Below are 20,054 nucleotides of genomic sequence, written 5' to 3'. Positions count from 1 at the left end.
GGCGCAAAAAGACCCTCCGCACCGACTAACGGTACGGAGGTGCTTCCTCTGTGTCCCAGAGCTTCCAGCAAGCAAGACAAACCAAAATAGCAAGCTGGACAGAAAAAATAGCAAACCAAGAAACACAAGCAGAACTTAGCTTATGCAGTGAAGACAGGCCACAAGGACGATCCAGGAGAGAGAGAGACCAATACTGGAACATTGACTGGAGGCAAGGAACAAAAAAGTAGGTGGAGTTAAATAGAGCAGCACCTAACGACTTAACCTCGTCACCTGAGGAAGGAAACTCAGAAGCCGCAGCCCCACTCACATCCACCAGAGGAAGCTCATAGACAGAACCAGCCGAAGTACCACTCATGACCACAGGAGGGAGCTTGACCACAGAATTCACAACAGTACCCCCCCCTTGACACCGAACCCTCATCAGAGCCCCCAGGCCGACCAGGATGGGCCAAATGAAAGGCACGAACCAGATCGGCAGCATGAACATCAGAGGCAAAGACCCAGGAATTATCTTCCTGACCATAACCCTTCCACTTAACCAGGTACTGGAGTTTCCGTCTCGAAATACGAGAATCCAAAATCTTCTCCACTATATACTCCAACTCCCCCTCAACCAAAACCGGGGCAGGAGGATCAACGGATGGAACCATAGGTGCCACGTATCTCCGCAACAATGACCTATGGAATACATTATGGATGGAAAAAGAAGCTGGAAGGGTCAAACGAAAAGACACAGGATTAAGAACCTCAGAAATCCTATACGGACCAATGAAACAAGGCTTAAACTTAGGAGAGGAAACCTTCATAGGAATATAACGAGATGACAACCAAACCAAATCCCCAACACGAAGTCGGGGACCCACACAGCGCCTGCGGTTAGCGAAACGTTGAGCCTTCTCCTGGGACAATGTCAAATTGTCCACTACATGAGTCCAAATCTGCTGCAACCTATCCACCACAGTATCCACACCAGGACAGTCCGAATACTCAACCTGCCCTGAAGAGAAACGAGGATGGAAACCAGAATTGCAGAAAAACGGCGAAACCAAAGTAGCCGAGCTGGCCCGATTATTAAGGGCGAACTCAGCCAAAGGCAAAAAGGACACCCAATCATCCTGATCAGCAGAAACAAAACATCTCAAATATGTTTCCAAGGTCTGATTGGTTCGTTCAGTTTGGCCATTTATCTGAGGATGGAAAGCCGAGGAAAAAGACAAATCAATGCCCATCCTAGCACAAAAGGCTCGCCAAAACCTCGAAACAAACTGGGAACCTCTGTCAGAAACGATGTTCTCCGGAATGCCATGCAAACGAACCACATGCTGGAAAAACAATGGCACCAAATCAGAGGAGGAAGGCAATTTAGACAAGGGTACCAAATGGACCATCTTAGAGAAGCGATCACAAACCACCCAAATGACCGACATCTTTTGAGAGACGGGGAGATCCGAAATAAAATCCATAGAGATATGTGTCCAGGACCTCTTCGGGACCGGCAAGGGCAAAAGCAACCCACTGGCACGAGAACAGCAGGGCTTAGCCCGAGCACAAATCCCACAGGACTGCACAAATGAACGCACATCCCGCGACAGAGACGGACACCAAAAGGATCTAGCCACCAAATCTCTGGTACCAAAGATTCCAGGATGACCAGCCAACACCGAACAATGAACCTCAGAGATAACTCTACTCATCCATTTATCGGGGACAAACAGTTTCTCTGCTGGGCAACGATCAGGTCTATTAGCCTGAAATTTTTGCAGCACCCGCCGCAAATCAGGGGAGATGGCAGACAAAATTACCCCCTCTTTGAGAATACCCGCCGGCTCAGGCAAACCCGGAGAGTCGGGCACAAAACTCCTAGACAGGGCATCCGCCTTCACATTCTTAGAGCCCGGAAGGTACGACACCACAAAGTCAAAACGGGAGAAAAACAGCGACCAACGAGCCTGTCTAGGATTCAACCGTTTGGCAGACTCGAGATAAGTCAAGTTCTTGTGATCAGTCAAGACCACCACGCGATGCTTAGCTCCTTCAAGCCAATGACGCCACTCCTCGAATGCCCATTTCATGGCCAACAACTCTCGATTGCCAACATCATAATTACGCTCAGCAGGCGAAAACTTCCTGGAAAAGAAGGCACATGGTTTCATCACCGAGCCATCAGCACTTCTTTGCGACAAAACAGCCCCTGCTCCAATCTCAGAAGCATCAACCTCGACCTGGAATGGGAGCGAAACATCTGGCTGGCACAACACAGGGGCAGAAGAAAAACGACGCTTCAACTCCTGAAAAGCTTCTACAGCAGCAGAAGACCAATTGACCACATCAGCACCCTTCTTGGTTAAATCAGTCAACGGTTTAGCAATACTAGAAAAATTATTGATGAAGCGACGATAAAAATTAGCAAAGCCCAGGAACTTTTGCAGACTCTTCAGAGATGTCGGCTGAGTCCAATCATAAATGGCCTGAACTTTAACAGGGTCCATCTCGATAGTAGAAGGCGAAAAAATGAAACCCAAAAATGAAACCTTCTGAACACCAAAGAGACACTTTGACCCCTTCACAAACAAAGAATTCGCACGCAGGACCTGGAACACCATTCTAACCTGTTTCACGTGAGACTCCCAATCATCCGAGAAGACCAAAATATCATCCAAGTATACAATCAGGAATTTATCCAGGTACTCTCGGAAGATGTCATGCATAAAGGACTGAAATACTGATGGAGCATTGGAAAGCCCGAATGGCATAACCAGGTACTCAAAATGGCCCTCGGGCATATTAAATGCTGTTTTCCATTCATCACCCTGTTTAATACGCACAAGATTATACGCACCACGAAGATCTATCTTGGTGAACCAACAAGCCCCCTTAATCCGAGCAAACAAATCAGACAGCAGCGGCAAGGGGTACTGAAATTTGACTGTGATTTTATTTAGAAGGTGGTAATCAATACAAGGTCTCAACGAACCATCCTCCTTGGCCACAAAAAAGAACCCTGCTCCCAATGGCGACGATGACGGGCGAATATGACCCTTCTCCAAGGATTCCTTTACGTAACTCCGCATAGCGGCGTGCTCAGGCACAGACAAATTAAACAGTCGACCCTTAGGAAACTTACTACCAGGAATCAAATCGATAGCACAATCGCAATCCCTATGCGGAGGTAGGGCACTGGACTTGGGCTCATCAAATACATCCCGGTAATCCGACAAGAACTCTGGGACCTCAGAAGGGGTGGATGATGAAATAGACAGAACTGGAACATCACCATGTACCCCCTGACAACACCAGCTGGACACAGACATTGATTTCCAATCCAATACTGGGTTATGGACTTGTAGCCATGGCAACCCCAACACGACCACATCATGCAGATTATGCAACACCAAAAAGCGAATATCCTCCTGATGCGCAGGAGCCATGCACATGGTCAGTTGGGTCCAGTACTGAGGCATATTCTTGGCCAAAGGCGTAGCATCAATTCCTCTCAATGGAATAGGATACTGCAAGGGCTCCAAGAAAAACCCACAGCGCCTAGCAAAGTCCAAGTCCATCAAATTCAGGGCAGCGCCTGAATCCACAAATGCCATGACAGAATAGGATGACAAAGAGCAGATCAAAGTAACGGACAAAAGAAATTTCGACTGTACCGTACCAATGGTGGCAGACCTAGCGAACCGCTTAGTGCGCTTAGGACAATCGGAGATAGCATGAGTGGAATCACAATAAAAACACAGCCCATTCCGACGTCTGTGTTCTTGCCGTTCAGCTCTGGTCAAAGTCCTATCACATTGCATAGGCTCAGGTTTATACTCAGATAATACCGCCAAATGGTGCACATTTTTACGCTCACGTAAGCGTCGATCGATCTGAATGGCCAAAGACATAGACTCATTCAGACCAGCAGGCATAGGAAATTCCACCATGACATCCTTAAGGGCTTCAGAGAGACCCTTTCTGAAAATTGCTGCCAGCGCACATTCATTCCATTGAGTGAGCACAGACCACTTCCTAAACTTCTGACAATATATCTCTACCTCATCCTGACCCTGACACAGAGCCAGCAAATTTTTCTCTGCCTGATCCACTGAATTAGGTTCATCATACAGCAATCCGAGCGCCAGAAAAAACGCATCAATATCGCATAATGCAGGATCTCCTGGCGCAAGGGAAAATGCCCAGTCTTGAGGGTCGCCACGTAATAAAGAAATAATGATCTTAACTTGTTGAACTGGGTCACCAGAGGAGCGGGGTTTCAAAGCCAGAAACAGTTTACAATTATTTTTGAAATTCAGAAACTTAGCTCTATCTCCAGAAAATAAGTCAGGAATAGGAATTCTAGGTTCTAACATAGATTTCTGAACCACAATGTCTTGAATATTTTGTACTCTTGCAGTGAGATGATCCACACAAGAAAACAGACCTTTAATGTCCATCACTACACCTGTGTTCCGAACCACCCAAATGTCTAGGGGAAAAGAAAGACAAAACACAGTGCAGAGAAAAAAAATGGTCTCAGAACTTCTCTTTTCCCTCTATTGAGAAGCATTAGTACTTTGGGCCTCCAGTACTGTTATGAGCTGGTGGTTTAGAAACACAATGGACCTGGTGGTTAAGAGCACACAAAGTGACCTGATAGTTACTAATAACATAGGACGAGCTCTGAGACGTGGGAACTCTGCTGACCGCAATCCCTAATCCTATAACACCACACTAGAGATAGCCGTGGAGCGCTCCTGACCAGACCTAGGCGCCTCGGGCACAGCCTGAGAAACTAGCTAGCCCTGAAGATAGAAAAATAAGCCTACCTTGCCTCAGAGAAATTCCCCAAAGGAAAAGGCAGCCCCCCACATATAATGACTGTGAGTAAAGATGAAAATACAAACACAGAGATGAAATAGATTTTAGCAAAGTGAGGCCCGACTTACTGAATAGACCGAGGATAGTAAAGATAGCTTTGCGGACTGGAGGCAAGGAAGAAAGAACTAGGTGGAGTTAAATAGAGCAGCACCTAACGACTTAACCTCGTCACCTGAGGAAGGAAACTCAGAAGCCGCAGCCCCACTCACATCCACCAGAGGAAGCTCATAGACAGAACCAGCCGAGGTACCACTCATGATCACAGGAGGGAGCTTGACCACAGAATTCACAACACTGAAGACTTCAGACATCTACAATCCAAGGTACCAGATCACAGGGCAGGCAGGGTCCAGCTGGCTTTGAAGCGAATCCAGAGTCCCCTTTACCAGGTGGAGTTAAAAGCCTTCCTACTAGCGCAGTGGTGTTGTAGTCCCTTACTGCCTATGGCTTCAGATAAGGTCCTCACAGTTCTTCTCTCTGTCCCCCATATAGGATAGGACAATACCTGTATGACAGGTAACTCGAGCCTTTTTCCAGGGACTCTAGCACGCCCCGGGCTCTGTGTTACTGTGTCTTCAGGTGTGTGGTGGACAGGTAACTTGCAGTTCAGCTGTCCTGCCGGTTTCTGATGTAAGTCTTAAAGTCCCTTACAACCTCGGTGTTCTGGCTACCGAATATCTGCACTTTAGTCATACTATGCTCCTGCCTGGTGTTTGCTAATTAGTCTCTTTCTGTCTTTTGTAGCCCATAGGAGGCACATCTCTACTGACTAAACCTCTGCCATGCGTATTACTTCCACCACCGCACACATAGCGCCTTATACCCAATACTGACAACCTTGGGCATGCGCACTACAGCCGCCCACTGCATACATAGCTCATTGCATCACACACTAGCGGTTGCTGACATGCGCACTGCAGCCGCTCTACAGTATTGCCACCTCTAAGATGGCGTTTGCGCATCACCGTTCATGTGACCTGCTCTTCCTGGCACGTCACTTCCGCCCACGTCCGCCCACTTACTGGGCGGTATTGCGCCGCTCTTGTGCCCACTGCTGGCGTCCTCCCGGCCTCTGCTACTATAAATACAGCCCCACGGCCTTCTCTCCTCACTTACTATCCAACGGTGGACGCCGTGACGTCAGCCAGTGCAGCGCCCCAGAGACCTGGTCGTTGCAGTATGGCACTCTGCCGCAAAGAAGAGTGGCGGTAAGTTTGATGGCACTAAGGAGTTCTCCTGACCAGGTATCACCAGAACACATTACACTTCACACTCCGGCCACTAGGGGGAGAAAAAGGCTTTATTTATAGGGCCACTCCTCACACTGGTAAAACTAGGGGCTGGGGAGGAAGTTAGTCAGAAGCTGACTGGGTTGGAACCAGGCAACATCCCGTGGCAGGGGGTGTTGCAGGGAGAAGGCACAGGGGGGTCCCTGTCAGGCGTGGGAACCTGACAGGTGCCTAGCGAACAGAACGGAACAGAACCGCGCCTGCACACCCTGCGGCGGTATCCAGGAGAGAGACACGAAGGGAAGGATATTGTGGAACAGTGTAAACGAGATCAAGCACAAAGGAGAGCCAGTAAGAGTCGTGCCGAGAGAGAGGCAACATCTTACTGAGGCGCGTAGTCGGTGGCTGGAACACCGCAGGAGTAACTGACTTCGAGCCTTACTTCAAACTATATATAGGTTGGCTGTCTACCTTAAATTTCCTAAGCAGACATAGGGGGCAACATTGAGAGAGGGGCGTCTCTAGGGTCCTGGAAGACCTCCGAGCCTTCCCGTCATACGGGTGGCGTCCTAGCCATATCATACCTGGGGGACGTTAGAAACTAGTAACATCTGGAACCAAAGAACGAGAGAGAGAGAGAGAGAGAGCTGTAGAGAACGAACGAACGAGAACAGCAGTTGTGAGGACTATTCCGAATGCTCAGCAGGGTAGGACTACAACACACAGGCGCTAGTGGTAGGCAACAATTTCCATCTGCGAAGGAAACTCTGGATGTGCCCATCGGACCGGCCGGTCTCTGATAGCCCTGTTAAACGTACTCTGGATTGAGGACCCTGAAGTCTTCAGTAAAGAGGTAAAGAGACTGCAACCCTGTGTCCTCGTTATTGACTGCACCTCACACCATCACTATCCACTCTACTGGGAAGCCCTGGGGACACACTTCACCTGTGGGAAGGTATACCATCCAGCTGCCATTCCATCACCCTAGCGGACCCCACAGCAGCGTCGGTCACCCTGACCGAACACCACAGGTGGCGTCACGAACCCCTGACAGACTGTATCACCACCTATATTGGACGCCCCTTAGCAGGGTCGCGGACCGGGCCTAGCCACCGTGACAGCCTCAGAACCGAACCAGAGAGGCCCGGTACCGAGAACCCGTGGCCCTGTGTCTGGGGGCGATCCACCTACATATAGGTAACTACATGCTACACTCTCTACCATTTCTCCAGTATATATTTATACCAGGGTCCGTGACATATGTTTCATTCTTCTTAGGCTGTAGTTTCTCTTCTTGGGTATCCAATACGATATTGGTAGCTATTTCTGGGTAGGTGTCCATTCATTTCCACTTTTCTCGTTTCTTTTTCTGCAGTTACTTTATCCACTCTCTCACTATAATTTACGTTCTACCTCGCAGGCAGGCCATATAGCCACTTGAATTTATCCATTATCCCAGTATAACGGTATGTAACTTTCCACCACTGTACTACCACTGTGCCATGATATAGGTCACTCTTCTACACCAATAGTATCCACCTACTATCATTTTTTGCCATATCCATATGTATAGGGTTTGCATGTGTTGTATATACTTTGGTTACTGTTATTATTTATGTTATCGTTTGTGTTCTCCCAATTATGTTTTTGATTGTATGTATATACTTGTTTCAGTTACTGATGAAGGTCCCGTTTTCTGATTTGGGATACAATAAATCTTTCGTTTCTTCTCACTACAAAGTTGAGTGCCGGGTTTTGTATTATTTATTGTTTACGGTTTGGGAACCTACCCGTGCACCTGATATGGTTGAGCACACATCTATCTAACTACATTGCCTAACAAACAGGCATGTGTTGTGGCTGTCTACATGGGCAGGGTTGGCATCATCACCTGGCGCACTGGGGCAAGTGCCAGGGCCCTGAGCAGGCAGGCGGGCCCACTCGCAATCAGGGGCACCAGTGCGATATGAGGGCCAGGTGCTAGCGTCCTTGACTGTCCCTCCCCCCGCTTGCTCGGGGCCCTGGTACTGTCAATACTTACCTCTCCCCGTTCCTCCGCAGCTGCAGCGTCTTCCGCATCTTCTGACTCTGTGACGTTTCAGGTCAGAGGGCGCGATGATGTCACTAGTGTGCACCCTCTGCTTTAAACAGTCACAGTGTAGAGAGCTGGAAGACGGCAATGCTGAGGAGTCCTGACCTGCAGCCAGTGGAGCAATATATAGTGCTTATTACACTGTATGGAGCAATATATAGTGCTTATTACACTGTATGGAGCAATATATGGTGCTCATTATACTGTATAGAGCAATATATGGGGCTCATTATACTGTATAGAGCAATATATGGGGCTCATTATACTGTATGGAGCAATATATGGGGCTCATTATACTGTATGGAGCAATATATGGGGCTCATTATACTGTATGGAGCAATATATGGGGCTCATCATACTGTATAGAGCAATATATGGGGCTCATTATACTGTATGGAGCAATATATGGGGCTCATTATACTGTATGGAGCAATATATGGGGCTCATTATACTGTATAGAGCAATATATAGGGCTCATTATACTGTAAGGAGCGATATATGGGGCTCATTATACTGTAAAAAGCAATATATGGGGCTCATTATACTGTATGGAGCAATATATGGGGCTCATTATACTGTATGGAGCAATATATGGGGCTCATTATACTGTATGGAGCAATATATGGGGCTTATTATTCTGTATAGAGCATTATATGGGGCTCATTATTCTGTATGGAGCATTATATGGGGCTCATTATACTGTATGGAGCAATATGTGGTGCCCATAATAGAATCATAGAATAATAGAGTTGGAAGGGACCTCCAGGGTCATCGTGTCCAACCCGCTGCTCAATGCAGGATTCACTAAACCATCTCAGACAGATGTCTGTCCAGCCTCTGTTTCAAGACTTCCATTGAAGGAGAACTCACCACCTCTCGTGGCAGCCTGTTCCACTCATTGATCACCCTAAGGCCGGCGTCACACTTAGCGTAGGGAAATACAGTCCATTTTTTTACAGGCGTAATACGCAGAAAAGTTCCTGAACAGTGATCCGTATTCAACGCGAGGATGTGATTTTTTTCTCTAAAAATTATCTGTGTGTCATCCGTATGGCATCCGTACGGCGAGATTTTCTCGCAGGCTTGCAAAATGGACATATAATGGATCCATGGGCTCAAATATTCGTGAAAACATATATACAGTCTGTGAGACACATATATATATATATTTATATTTCATCCAGCGCTAGATAACTTAAAAGCCAGTAATTCATTTGCCGGCTTTTCCTATCTCCTTATCAAACCCGACAGGACATGAGACATGATTACATACAGTAAACCATTTCATATCCCTTATTTCTTACATATTCCTCACTACTAATGTTAGTAGTGTGTGTGTGCAAAATTTGGGGGCTCTAGGTGTTAAAATAAAGGGTTAAATCACGAAAAAAACTGACGTGGGCTCCCGCGCAATTTTCTCCGCCAGAGTGGGAAAGCCAGTGACTGAGGGCAGATATTAATAGCCCTCAGAATATTCAGAAAAATTCCCACGCTAGAGTTCATATGAGTTTATGCCAGTAGGGGGCGCCGCACCGCAAGTCTACAATGCTACGTTCCCCTGCATTCTATTCATTCCCCAGTTTTTACAACTAGGAGCAACAGCTGCATTAGCAGAGCTCCTGGTTGTAAAATTATTTAACCCCTTCAGATGGATTTACAGCGTGGGACGTGACTGAGCGTCGGAAAGGTATAGGATATTGTAGTTTTTTTATCTTTTTTTATTTTTATTTTTTTACAGGAGAACAAAGGTCTTCCGATGGATTGAGGGTATGTGCACACGTCCGGATTTTTAGCGTTTTTTTTGCGGAATTTTGCCATAAAAACGCTATAAATCTGCTAAAAAAAACGCTAACATTATGCATCCTATCATTTAGAATGCATTCCGCATTTTTTGTGCATATGTTAGCGTTTTTTTCCGCAAAAAAAACGCATACCGCAAAAAAATCCGGACATGCTCTATCTTTTTGCGGATTTTCTGCGGATTTCCTATCAAAATGGACATTGCGGAAAAATCCGCAAAAATTCAGCAAAAAATCAGAGCAAAAAAACGCGTCAAAAACGCGCAAATTCCGCGCGAAAAAAGCACGTGGATTTCTGGCAGAATTCTCAGGATTTTGTCAGGAAAAAATCCGGACGTGTGCACATACCCTGAGCGTAAAATAAAGATTTTAAAACCCCATGTGTGTATTTATTTCATTACAATACTTTATTCATAATGTGTGTGTGTATTATTAACCCCTTACCACTATTGGATTAATAATGGATAGGTGTCATAATTGACGCCTCTCTATTATTAATTTGGCTTAATGTCACCTTACAATAGCAAGGTGGCATTAACCCTGCATTACCCCATATCCCACCGCTACACGGGAATGGGAAGAGAGTGGCCAAGTGCCAGAATAGGCGCATCTTCTAGATGTGCCTTTTCTGGGGTGGCTGGGGGCAGGTGTTTTTAGCCAGGGGGGGGGGGGCAATAACCATGGACCCTCTCCAGGCTATTAATATCTGCCCTCAGTCACTGGCTTTACTACTCTGGCGGAGAAAATTGTGCGGGAGCCCACGCCAGTTTTTTCCGTGATTTAACCCTTTATTTTAACACCTAGAAGCTCCCAAATTTTGCACATACACTTGTAACATTAGTAGTGTGGAATATGTAAAAAAAAGAAGGGATATGAGAAGTAAGACAGGCAATTAACAGTAAAAAGAAAGCATTTGCTCTACTAAAGCAGGATGGCACCATTGAAGCTCTAAAAAACTATAGGGAGAAAAATACTTTATCTAAAAAACTAATTAAAGCTGCCAAAAAGGAAACAGAGAAGCACATTGCTAAGGAGAGTAAAACTAATCCCAAACTGTTCTTCAACTATATCAATAGTAAAAGAATAAAAACTGAAAATGTAGGCCCCTTAAAAAATAGTGAGGAAAGAATGGTTGTAGATGACGAGGAAAAAGCTAACATATTAAACACCTTCTTCTCCACGGTATTCACGGTGGAAAATGAAATGCTAGGTGAAATCCCAAGAAACAATGAAAACCCTATATTAAGGGTCACCAATCTAACCCAAGAAGAGGTGCGAAACCGGCTAAATAAGATTAAAATAGATAAATCTCCGGGTCCAGATGGCATACACCCACGAGTACTAAGAGAACTAAGTAATGTAATAGATAAACCATTATTTCTTATTTTTAGTGACTCTATAGCGACGGGGTCTGTTCCGCAGGACTGGCGCATAGCAAATGTGGTGCCAATATTCAAAAAGGGCTCTAAAAGTGAACCTGGAAATTATAGGCCAGTAAGTCTAACCTCTATTGTTGGTAAAATATTTGAAGGGTTTCTGAGGGATGTTATTCTGGATTATCTCAATGAGAATAACTGTTTAACTCCATATCAGCATGGGTTTATGAGAAATCGCTCCTGTCAAACCAATCTAATCAGTTTTTATGAAGAGGTAAGCTATAGGCTGGACCACGGTGAGTCATTGGACGTGGTATATCTCGATTTTTCCAAAGCGTTTGATACCGTGCCGCACAAGAGGTTGGTACACAAAATGAGAATGCTTGGTCTGGGGGAAAATGTGTGTAAATGGGTTAGTAACTGGCTTAGTGATAGAAAGCAGAGGGTGGTTATAAATGGTATAGTCTCTAACTGGGTCGCGGTGACCAGTGGGGTACCGCAGGGGTCAGTATTGGGACCTGTTCTCTTCAACATATTCATTAATGATCTGGTAGAAGGTTTACACAGTAAAATATCGATATTTGCAGATGATGCAAAACTATGTAAAGCAGTTAATACAAGAGAAGATAGTATTCTGCTACAGATGGATCTGGATAAGTTGGAAACTTGGGCTGAAAGGTGGCAGATGAGGTTTAACAATGATAAATGTAAGGTTATACACATGGGAAGAAGGAATCAATGTCACCATTACACACTGAACGGGAAACCACTGGGTAAATCTGACAGGGAGAAGGACTTGGGGATCCTAGTTAATGATAAACTTACCTGGAGCAGCCAGTGCCAGGCAGCAGCTGCCAAGGCAAACAGGATCATGGGGTGCATTAAAAGAGGTCTGGATACACATGATGAGAGCATTATACTGCCTCTGTACAAATCCCTAGTTAGACCGCACATGGAGTACTGTGTCCAGCTTTGGGCACCGGTGCTCAGGAAGGATATAATGGAACTAGAGAGAGTACAAAGGAGGGCAACAAAATTAATAAAGGGGATGGGAGAACTACAATACCCAGATAGATTAGCGAAATTAGGATTATTTAGTCTAGAAAAAAGACGACTGAGGGGCGATCTAATAACCATGTATAAGTATATAAGGGGACAATACAAATATCTCGCTGAGGATCTGTTTATACCAAGGAAGGTGACGGGCACAAGGGGGCATTCTTTGCGTCTGGAGGAGAGAAGGGTTTTCCACCAACATAGAAGAGGATTCTTTACTGTTAGGGCAGTGAGAATCTGGAATTGCTTGCCTGAGGAGGTGGTGATGGCGAACTCAGTCGAGGGGTTCAAGAGAGGCCTGGATGTCTTCCTGGAGCAGAACAATATTGTATCATACAATTAGGTTCTGTAGAAGGACGTAGATCTGGGGATTTATTATGATGGAATATAGGCTGAACTGGATGGACAAATGTCTTTTTTCGGCCTTACTAACTATGTTACTATATGTTACTATGAGATGGTTTACTGTATGTAACCATGTCTCATATCCTGTCGGGTTTGATAAGGAGATAGAAAAAGCCGGCAATTGAATTACCGGCTTTTATGCTATCTAGCTCTGTATTAAATATAAATATATATATATATATATAAATGTCTACACATAGTATAGCTATTCTATTCTACTGTAACCTGTCAATGTGATTTTACTGTACACCGCACTGAATTACCGGCTTTTCTATAGAACACCGCTGTGTATTTCTTGCAAGTCACACTGTTGGTCCGTGTGTAATCCGTATTTTTCTCGCCCCCATAGACTTTCATTGGCGGATTTTTTGCGCAATACGCTGACAAACGCAGCATGCTGCAATTTTCTACGCCCATAAAATACGGCCGAGAAATATACGGCTGATAGGAGCTGCCCGATAAAGAAACATTGGTCCTTGTGCAATGCGTAGTTTTTGCATTATGAGTATGTCGCTATTGATAAAACAAGGATAAATAATAACTGATGAGTTGTTTTCGGTGGAGATAAGCGGCGCCCAATGTGCCCACCAGACGCTCATCTCCCCTTTAGTGCACAGATTATAACTGCATTAGTAATTGCTCCGATGAATGTTTGGGGGTCCCAGTAATCAGCTCTGGGTAACAATATTATCAGGGGGCCATCATACTGCCCCCTGTGCACACACTGCTGCATCTGCACATTGCTGGGCTCACACTGCCCCCTGCTGGTCACACTGCAGCACAGAGGGTGAGCGGCGCCCATTACTGGGCTCACACTGCCCCCTGCTGGTCACACTGCAGCACAGAGGGTGAGCAGAGCACATTGCACATTGCTGGGCTCACACTGCCCCCTGCTGGTCACACTGCAGCACAGAGGGTGAGCGGCGCCCATTACTGGGTTCATACTGCCCCCTGCTGGTCACACTGCAGCACAGAGGGTGAGCAGAGCACATTGCTGGGCTCACACTGCCCCCTGCTGGTCACACTGCAGCACAGAGGGTGAGCAGAGCACATTGCACATTGCTGGGCTCACACTGCCCCCTGCTGGTCACACTGCAGCACAGAGGGTGAGCAGAGCACATTGCACATTGCTGGGCTCACACTGCCCCCTGCTGGTCACACTGCAGCACACCGGCAGAGGGTGAGCAGCGCAGAGCTGCTGTGTGTTTTGGCAGCAGTGCCCCTTTAAGTAGCATGCTCAGGTCCGGGGAGGGGTGTAAGGGAAGAAAGAAGAGGAACAGGAAGAGGAGGGCAGAGTCCGGGCAGGCTGCAGTGTGGCCAGGTAATGTGCCTTTAAATGAAAGTGGGGGGTCCGATCAGGGCGAGTGCAGGGGTGCAGATCTCAGAGGCCTGGGGGGGGAGGGGGGCTTCATGCAACTTTTATCATTTGCATACGATCGTCCTTTTAATTCATGCACCAATCAGCGGTCACCCTGCCTTCTTAACCCCTTACCTGCCGCCCCCCAGGTGCTGGGTGCAATGTTCTGCAGACTCGGCTGATGGTTTTCGGGTTTTTATGTCTCACTTTCCCCTACAGCCCCGCGTACCACCTGCTGCACATCCCAGGCGACATCCAGAATCGGACAAGTCCTGCAGTTTTCCGTGACGCGACTATTTTTATAGTTTTGGGGGGTTAAAAAAACGAATTGAGATCCGCAGCGGCAAAGTGGTGCGCAACTAAAAAAAATCCAGTGAGTTTGGATTTTGGGTGCGTCTTGTCGCGGGAGGCGGCGGTGCGACCACATTGACGCCTCCATGTCCATTATTGGGGGACAGCGGTATCGGTGTAGTGACACAACACACAGGAGATGCCTGTGACATTGGCATTACCATGAAGCTTGTTGGGGGTGTACAGCGCCCCCTATACTGTCACTATGGTACTGTGCAATGGCGCGGGTACTGGAACTGCCCCAGCTTTAGGGTGCGTCCTTCAAGATGGAGTGAGGACAGGATACTTCTGTGTCGCCTCCTTTCCTTTAGCTTTCCTTGTCGGGCCAAAGGTGTCTCCTGCTAGATTCGACTGTCCAAGACTAATCCGCCCCATGTCAGTTGTCCCAGGACCTCCGCACTCCTGGACCATTCCAAACCCAACGGACTTAACAGGAGACGGCGTTCAGGTCAGAAGTCCCATGACTGGTCCAGAAATTGCTGTCCTTCCTTGTGAATCCAGTCTATGGCTGAGATGACGTAGACGACGTTGCAAATGGCCAAAGCTCTGCCCAGCAACAGTGGTCAATGGCCGCACAACTGTGATATAAAATCATGTGTCTGTTGGCGGGTGGGCCAAATTTCGGTCATGCAGTGCCAGTCAGTCACCCCTTGTGGTGTCCTGCTAAGTAGATTACTTCTATTCATTGTCTCTATTTCTTTGCAGGGATCCTGATATGTCCGAACCAGAGGAAGGAGATCATTAGGCCACATTGGTTGGACTAGACAACATCTACATGTGACCTTCATTTTCTGTCGCTTGGAAAAAAAACCATCTGAGATTAAAACTTCTGGTCTAAAAGTGCGTGACATTCTCCAAAGTCCTAAGCCCTACTGTTCTTATCAAAGATGACGTCCGCCTACGATGTCCTTCGTTTCCAACTCCCAGGGCACGAAGCGGCGACGATGCGTAGCATGAACCAACTGAGGACGGAGGAACGCTTCTGCGACGTGACGGTTCTCGCAGATGGACTTAAGTTCCGAGGCCACCGTGTGGTGCTGGCCGCCTGCTCCCCTTTCCTCAGAGATCAGTTCCTTCTGAATCCTGGCTCGGAACTCCAAGTTTCCCTCATGCATGGACCAAGGGTGGTGTGGGACCTTCTACAATCTTGTTACACTGGACTCCTGGAATTCTCAGTCCGGGATATTGTGAACTACCTAACGGCGGCCAGCTATCTGCAGATGGAACACGTAGTGGAAAAGTGTCGCCAGGCTCTGACGCAGTTTATTGATCCTCAGATAGGTCTGAGGGACCCGAAAAGCATGGCATCGCGTGGCGCAACCTCAACAACCACTACAAGTACAATGCGCCCGCTTCGTCCAGCCGAGAACTCCAAGACTGTGAAAGCGGATGAGAGCGAGGAGGAGATGCTGATGATGGGAGAAGATGAAGACGATGAGGAAGAGGAAGAAGAATCTCCTGCCGATCTTTGTATTGTCAAAGTGGAAGCCGGAGGTGGTGGTGGAGCAGGAGGGAAGGTGGAACGATCTTGGAGGAATGGAAGAGAGGAACGTAATTCTGTGGCACAACCAGAAGAGGCTTTGGTGAATTCTACAGTAGAGGGAGAGACTGTGGATGGAGCCGTCCAACAAGGGGTCATGAAGGCCATCTACAGTGACGAGGTAGAAGGTGGTGAGGGGGTTCTGATTATCCCCAGCAGCTATCATGAAGAAGAGGACGAGATCCTTGATGGAGGGGTTGGTGGGTGCCAAAGTAGCGTCGTGATTGATGGCAGTTCTAGAGGTTCTCTTGGTGGCCCAGGAGGCTCATCATCCCTCGGGGCGATGGTCATCGGTGATGCCAGGTTCGGCAACAGACGACTATTGAGATGCACTAAATGTGAAGAGACTTTCCAAGGAGTGGAGAAACTTGTCTTTCACATGCGGGCGCAACACTTTGTCTTCATGTGTCCACGCTGCGGGAAGCAGTTCAACCACAGCAGTAACCTGAACAGACACATGAACGTTCACCGGGGCGTAAAGTCCCACACCTGCACTATATGTGGCAAATGCTTTACTCAGAAGTCCACTCTCCACGACCACCTCAACCTGCACAGCGGGGAGAGGCCGTACCGCTGTTCTTACTGCGACGTGCGATTTGCCCACAAGCCCGCCATAAGGCGCCACCTGAAAGAGCAGCACGGGAAGACCACCGCACAGAACGTCTTGGAGGCCGGAGCGGTGGAGATGAATATTTCCACACACAACGCCCTGGAGTCTCTGGCACCTGACATGAATCTTATGATGGGATAGACACTCGCCGACAAGATCGGACGTGTTTGAGCTTTACGGTCCCTTTTTGGCTAATTTGCACTAATACCCGGCCGGTTGTACTTCCTTTTTATAGACGTGGGTTTTTAGCTTTGACTACTGTAGTTTGGAGACTTTACACAAAGTAACATTACCAGCTAGACCTTCGGATCGGAAGACGTTGGAAGACTTGGACTTAGTTTGTTGTATGGAGAACTTCTAACCTTCTCTCTGATTTCTGCTGTAGCAATACTGAATTTTTACTCTTTGTTTGTTAAGGATTTGTCCTCTTTACTGTTGTTCTGGGAGAACAATTGTGTTTTCAATGAAGTGATACAAAACATGGCCTTGTGGACATTACTGGGTTAGATTAAATACTCTGTGCTGCTGGTAATGTTTTCCATTGTTTGAACACCATTCTAACCAGAGCCAGTTCTAGGCGCACGGCCACCCAATGGCCAACCCCAGCCTTGGCGTGACAAGCCTAGAAATGTCATACCCTAGTTCTGCTGCCCTGCCAAATCCAATGGGCAATTGCCAAAACTTGTCTGGTGCTGACACCATCACGAGTTTTCCAATCATAGATATTCGTGTGACCACTGTAGCCCCCCTGTGAGAAGATTGAGGGTCCCCGGTGGTGGTGGTTGTGGCATTCTGTTCGTCAGGTCTCCATACACATGATATGTCGAATGTTTGTCCGACAGCCAACTGTCCCATCACTTGGACGAGCTCTCCTGCCGGACAATGGGTCTACGGGAGAACAATGAGGATCAGCAGTCCAAAATCTGACCTGTCCGGTCAACATCTCCCCCCAATGATCACTCGCCTGGCGCCCCAATACACGTCTCCGATATTTGGCTGAACCTGTCGATATCAGCAGGTTCGGCCGCCATTAATCTGATCTGTCCGGGGCCTTACTGCTTCCTCCCGTAAGGCTGAGATTTTGGAGTGGAAGCTGAAGGTTTTTATATTTAGAGGAGGATTTGGAGAGTTTCCGCTCAGTTTCTGCTCCCAAAACATTCAGTGAGCACCCCAGCTTTATACACTAGGCAAAAAAAAAAAAATACATACAGTAAAAAGATCCTCCCGTATAACCTCGTATTATCACTGAACACTCCAAGAACAGAGCAGAAAAACTGAACAAAAAAAAACCCACTGTGACATTGATAGAAAATAAGCATTGATTCATCATGAAATACAAAAAAAAAAAGCCCTAAAACATCTCTGGTGTTTAGAACAGGAAAATTGTTGGTTACACTTAGAGCAGGCTGTTATTTGAGGATTTATTTTTGTATTCTGATTTAAAAATACATTCGTCCAATTTTTTTTTTTTAATACTAAAAAAACAGCAAAACATATAAAAATCAAAATAAAAAAAAAAGCCATAAGAAAATGTAAAAAAAAAGTGATCTATGAAAATATAACATTGTGTAACATATACGGTAGACGACGGGGAAAAAAATGGTAATTTTTTTTTTGGGAGGGGGGGGGGGCGCTAGGTGCTGCTGAAGCAGTAACTGGGGGAGGGGACAGTACAATAGTCTCCGTAGAATATGGCCAGGGTCAGACCGGCTTATGTACGGTGCGGGACGACCAGTCAGGCCCCTTTATTCTGCTGCCGCTAATGGGGCTTGAAGGGATTGTCCATATCTAGACGTTCAGGACCCTTTTTAAAATAAACGAGCCGCCCTCCTGCTGCAGCTCATCAGTATTCCGTCAGGTCAGACTCCGTTGTGGTCATTGGCTGCAGCCGGCACATGACTGCTACCGTTACAAGTCAGTTGCGAGAAGTCCAAGCATGTCGGCTTTTTGTGACTTCGTTGTTGCAATTCCCTCGGGGTCGGTGCGTCACAATGTAGCAGTAACACCTAGTGATCTGGGGTCGAGGCCATTGGAGCCGTGTAGCTCCTGCCTAGTGGACAACCTGGACTACCGGAGCCAAGTCAGAGTCTCCTCCATCACTGACCAAATATTAATGGCCCCAGGGTGAGGAATCACAGTCACAGCTCTAAAGTACTCGCATCATCACAAGTTGCACAGGTGTCTGGTCACCCACTCAGTGACACTAGTTGCCTGAACCTCAGGGCTAACACTGACCGCCCTCACTGTACACACTGACCACCCTCACTGTACACACCACCCTCACTGTACACACTGACCGCCCTCACTGTACACACTGACCACCCTCACTGTACACACTGACCGCCCTCACTGTACACACTGACCGCCCTCACTGTACACACTGACCACCCTCACTGTACACACTGCCTGTCCTTACTACACACTGACCACCCTCACTACACACTGACCACCCTCACTGTACACACTGACCGACCACCCTCGCTACATACAGACCACCGTCACGGTTCACACTGACCGCCCTCACTGTACACACTGACAACCCTCACTACATACACTGACTGTCCTTACTACACACTGACTGCCATCGCTACATGCACTCACCACCCTCACTGTGCACACTATACAAAAAAGGTTGCTTCTATCGTGCTAAAGCATGTCACTATGAACTATGAATAGCAAAATGGCTTTTGAACATTAGGAAAAATATTTTTCACATAGTTATTAAGGTTGAAGGAAGACTATATGTCCATCTAGTTCAACCCATAGCCTAACCTAACATGCCCTAACATGTTGATCCAGAGGAAGGCAAAAAAAACCCCATGTGGCAAAGAGTAAGCTCCACATTGGGGAAAAAAAATTCCTTCCCGACTCCACATACGGCAATCAGACTAGTTCCCTGGATCAACGCCCTATCAAGGCCAAAATTTGGCCAAATTTTGTGCAAAGTGTCTCATAAATATTTTTCCTAATGTTCAAAAGCCATTTTGCTATTCATAGTTCATAGTGACATGCTTTAGCACGATAGAAGCAACCTTTTTTGTATATTGTATGGAAGTTACTGCTCCTTGTATGCACCTATTCACACTAGTCTGCATGTGCCAGTCGTTTTTCTTTTATCTCACTACACACTGACCGCTCTCACTGCACACACAGACTGCCCTCGCTACACACTGACCGCCCTCACTACAAACTGACCGCCCTCACTATACACTGACCGCCCTCGCTACACACTGACCGCCCTCGCTACACACTGACCGCCCTCACTACACACTGACCGCCCTCACTATACACTGACCGCCCTCGCTACACACTGACCGCCCTCGCTACACACTGACCGCCCTCGCTACACACTGACCGCCCTCACTACAAA

General features: G+C 47.0%; 1 protein-coding gene across 1 annotated transcript; it reads left to right on the top strand.

The window, feature by feature from the left end:
* Positions 1-13,990: 13,990 nt before the first annotated feature.
* ZBTB12 (zinc finger and BTB domain containing 12) lies at positions 13,991-17,216 on the top strand. The gene is made up of 2 exons (XM_069746396.1): positions 13,991-14,147; positions 15,240-17,216. The coding sequence occupies exon 2, from the start codon at positions 15,422-15,424 to the stop codon at positions 16,823-16,825; it is 1,404 nt and encodes a 467-aa protein (XP_069602497.1). The 5' UTR covers positions 13,991-14,147; positions 15,240-15,421; the 3' UTR covers positions 16,826-17,216.
* The last annotated feature ends 2,838 nt before the right edge of the window (positions 17,217-20,054 follow it).

This window comes from Ranitomeya imitator, chromosome 2 (assembly GCF_032444005.1).
Source record: "Ranitomeya imitator isolate aRanImi1 chromosome 2, aRanImi1.pri, whole genome shotgun sequence".
NCBI classification, from domain to species: Eukaryota; Metazoa; Chordata; class Amphibia; order Anura; family Dendrobatidae; genus Ranitomeya; species Ranitomeya imitator.
Note: the sequence above shows the minus strand (reverse complement) of the source record. Positions and strands in the feature narration are given on the sequence as shown.

Excerpts from the sequence above, each read along its gene's own strand:
- ZBTB12 (XM_069746396.1), top strand. The coding sequence starts at position 15,422 with ATGACGTCCGCCTACGATGTCCTTCGTTTCCAACTCCCAGGGCACGAA.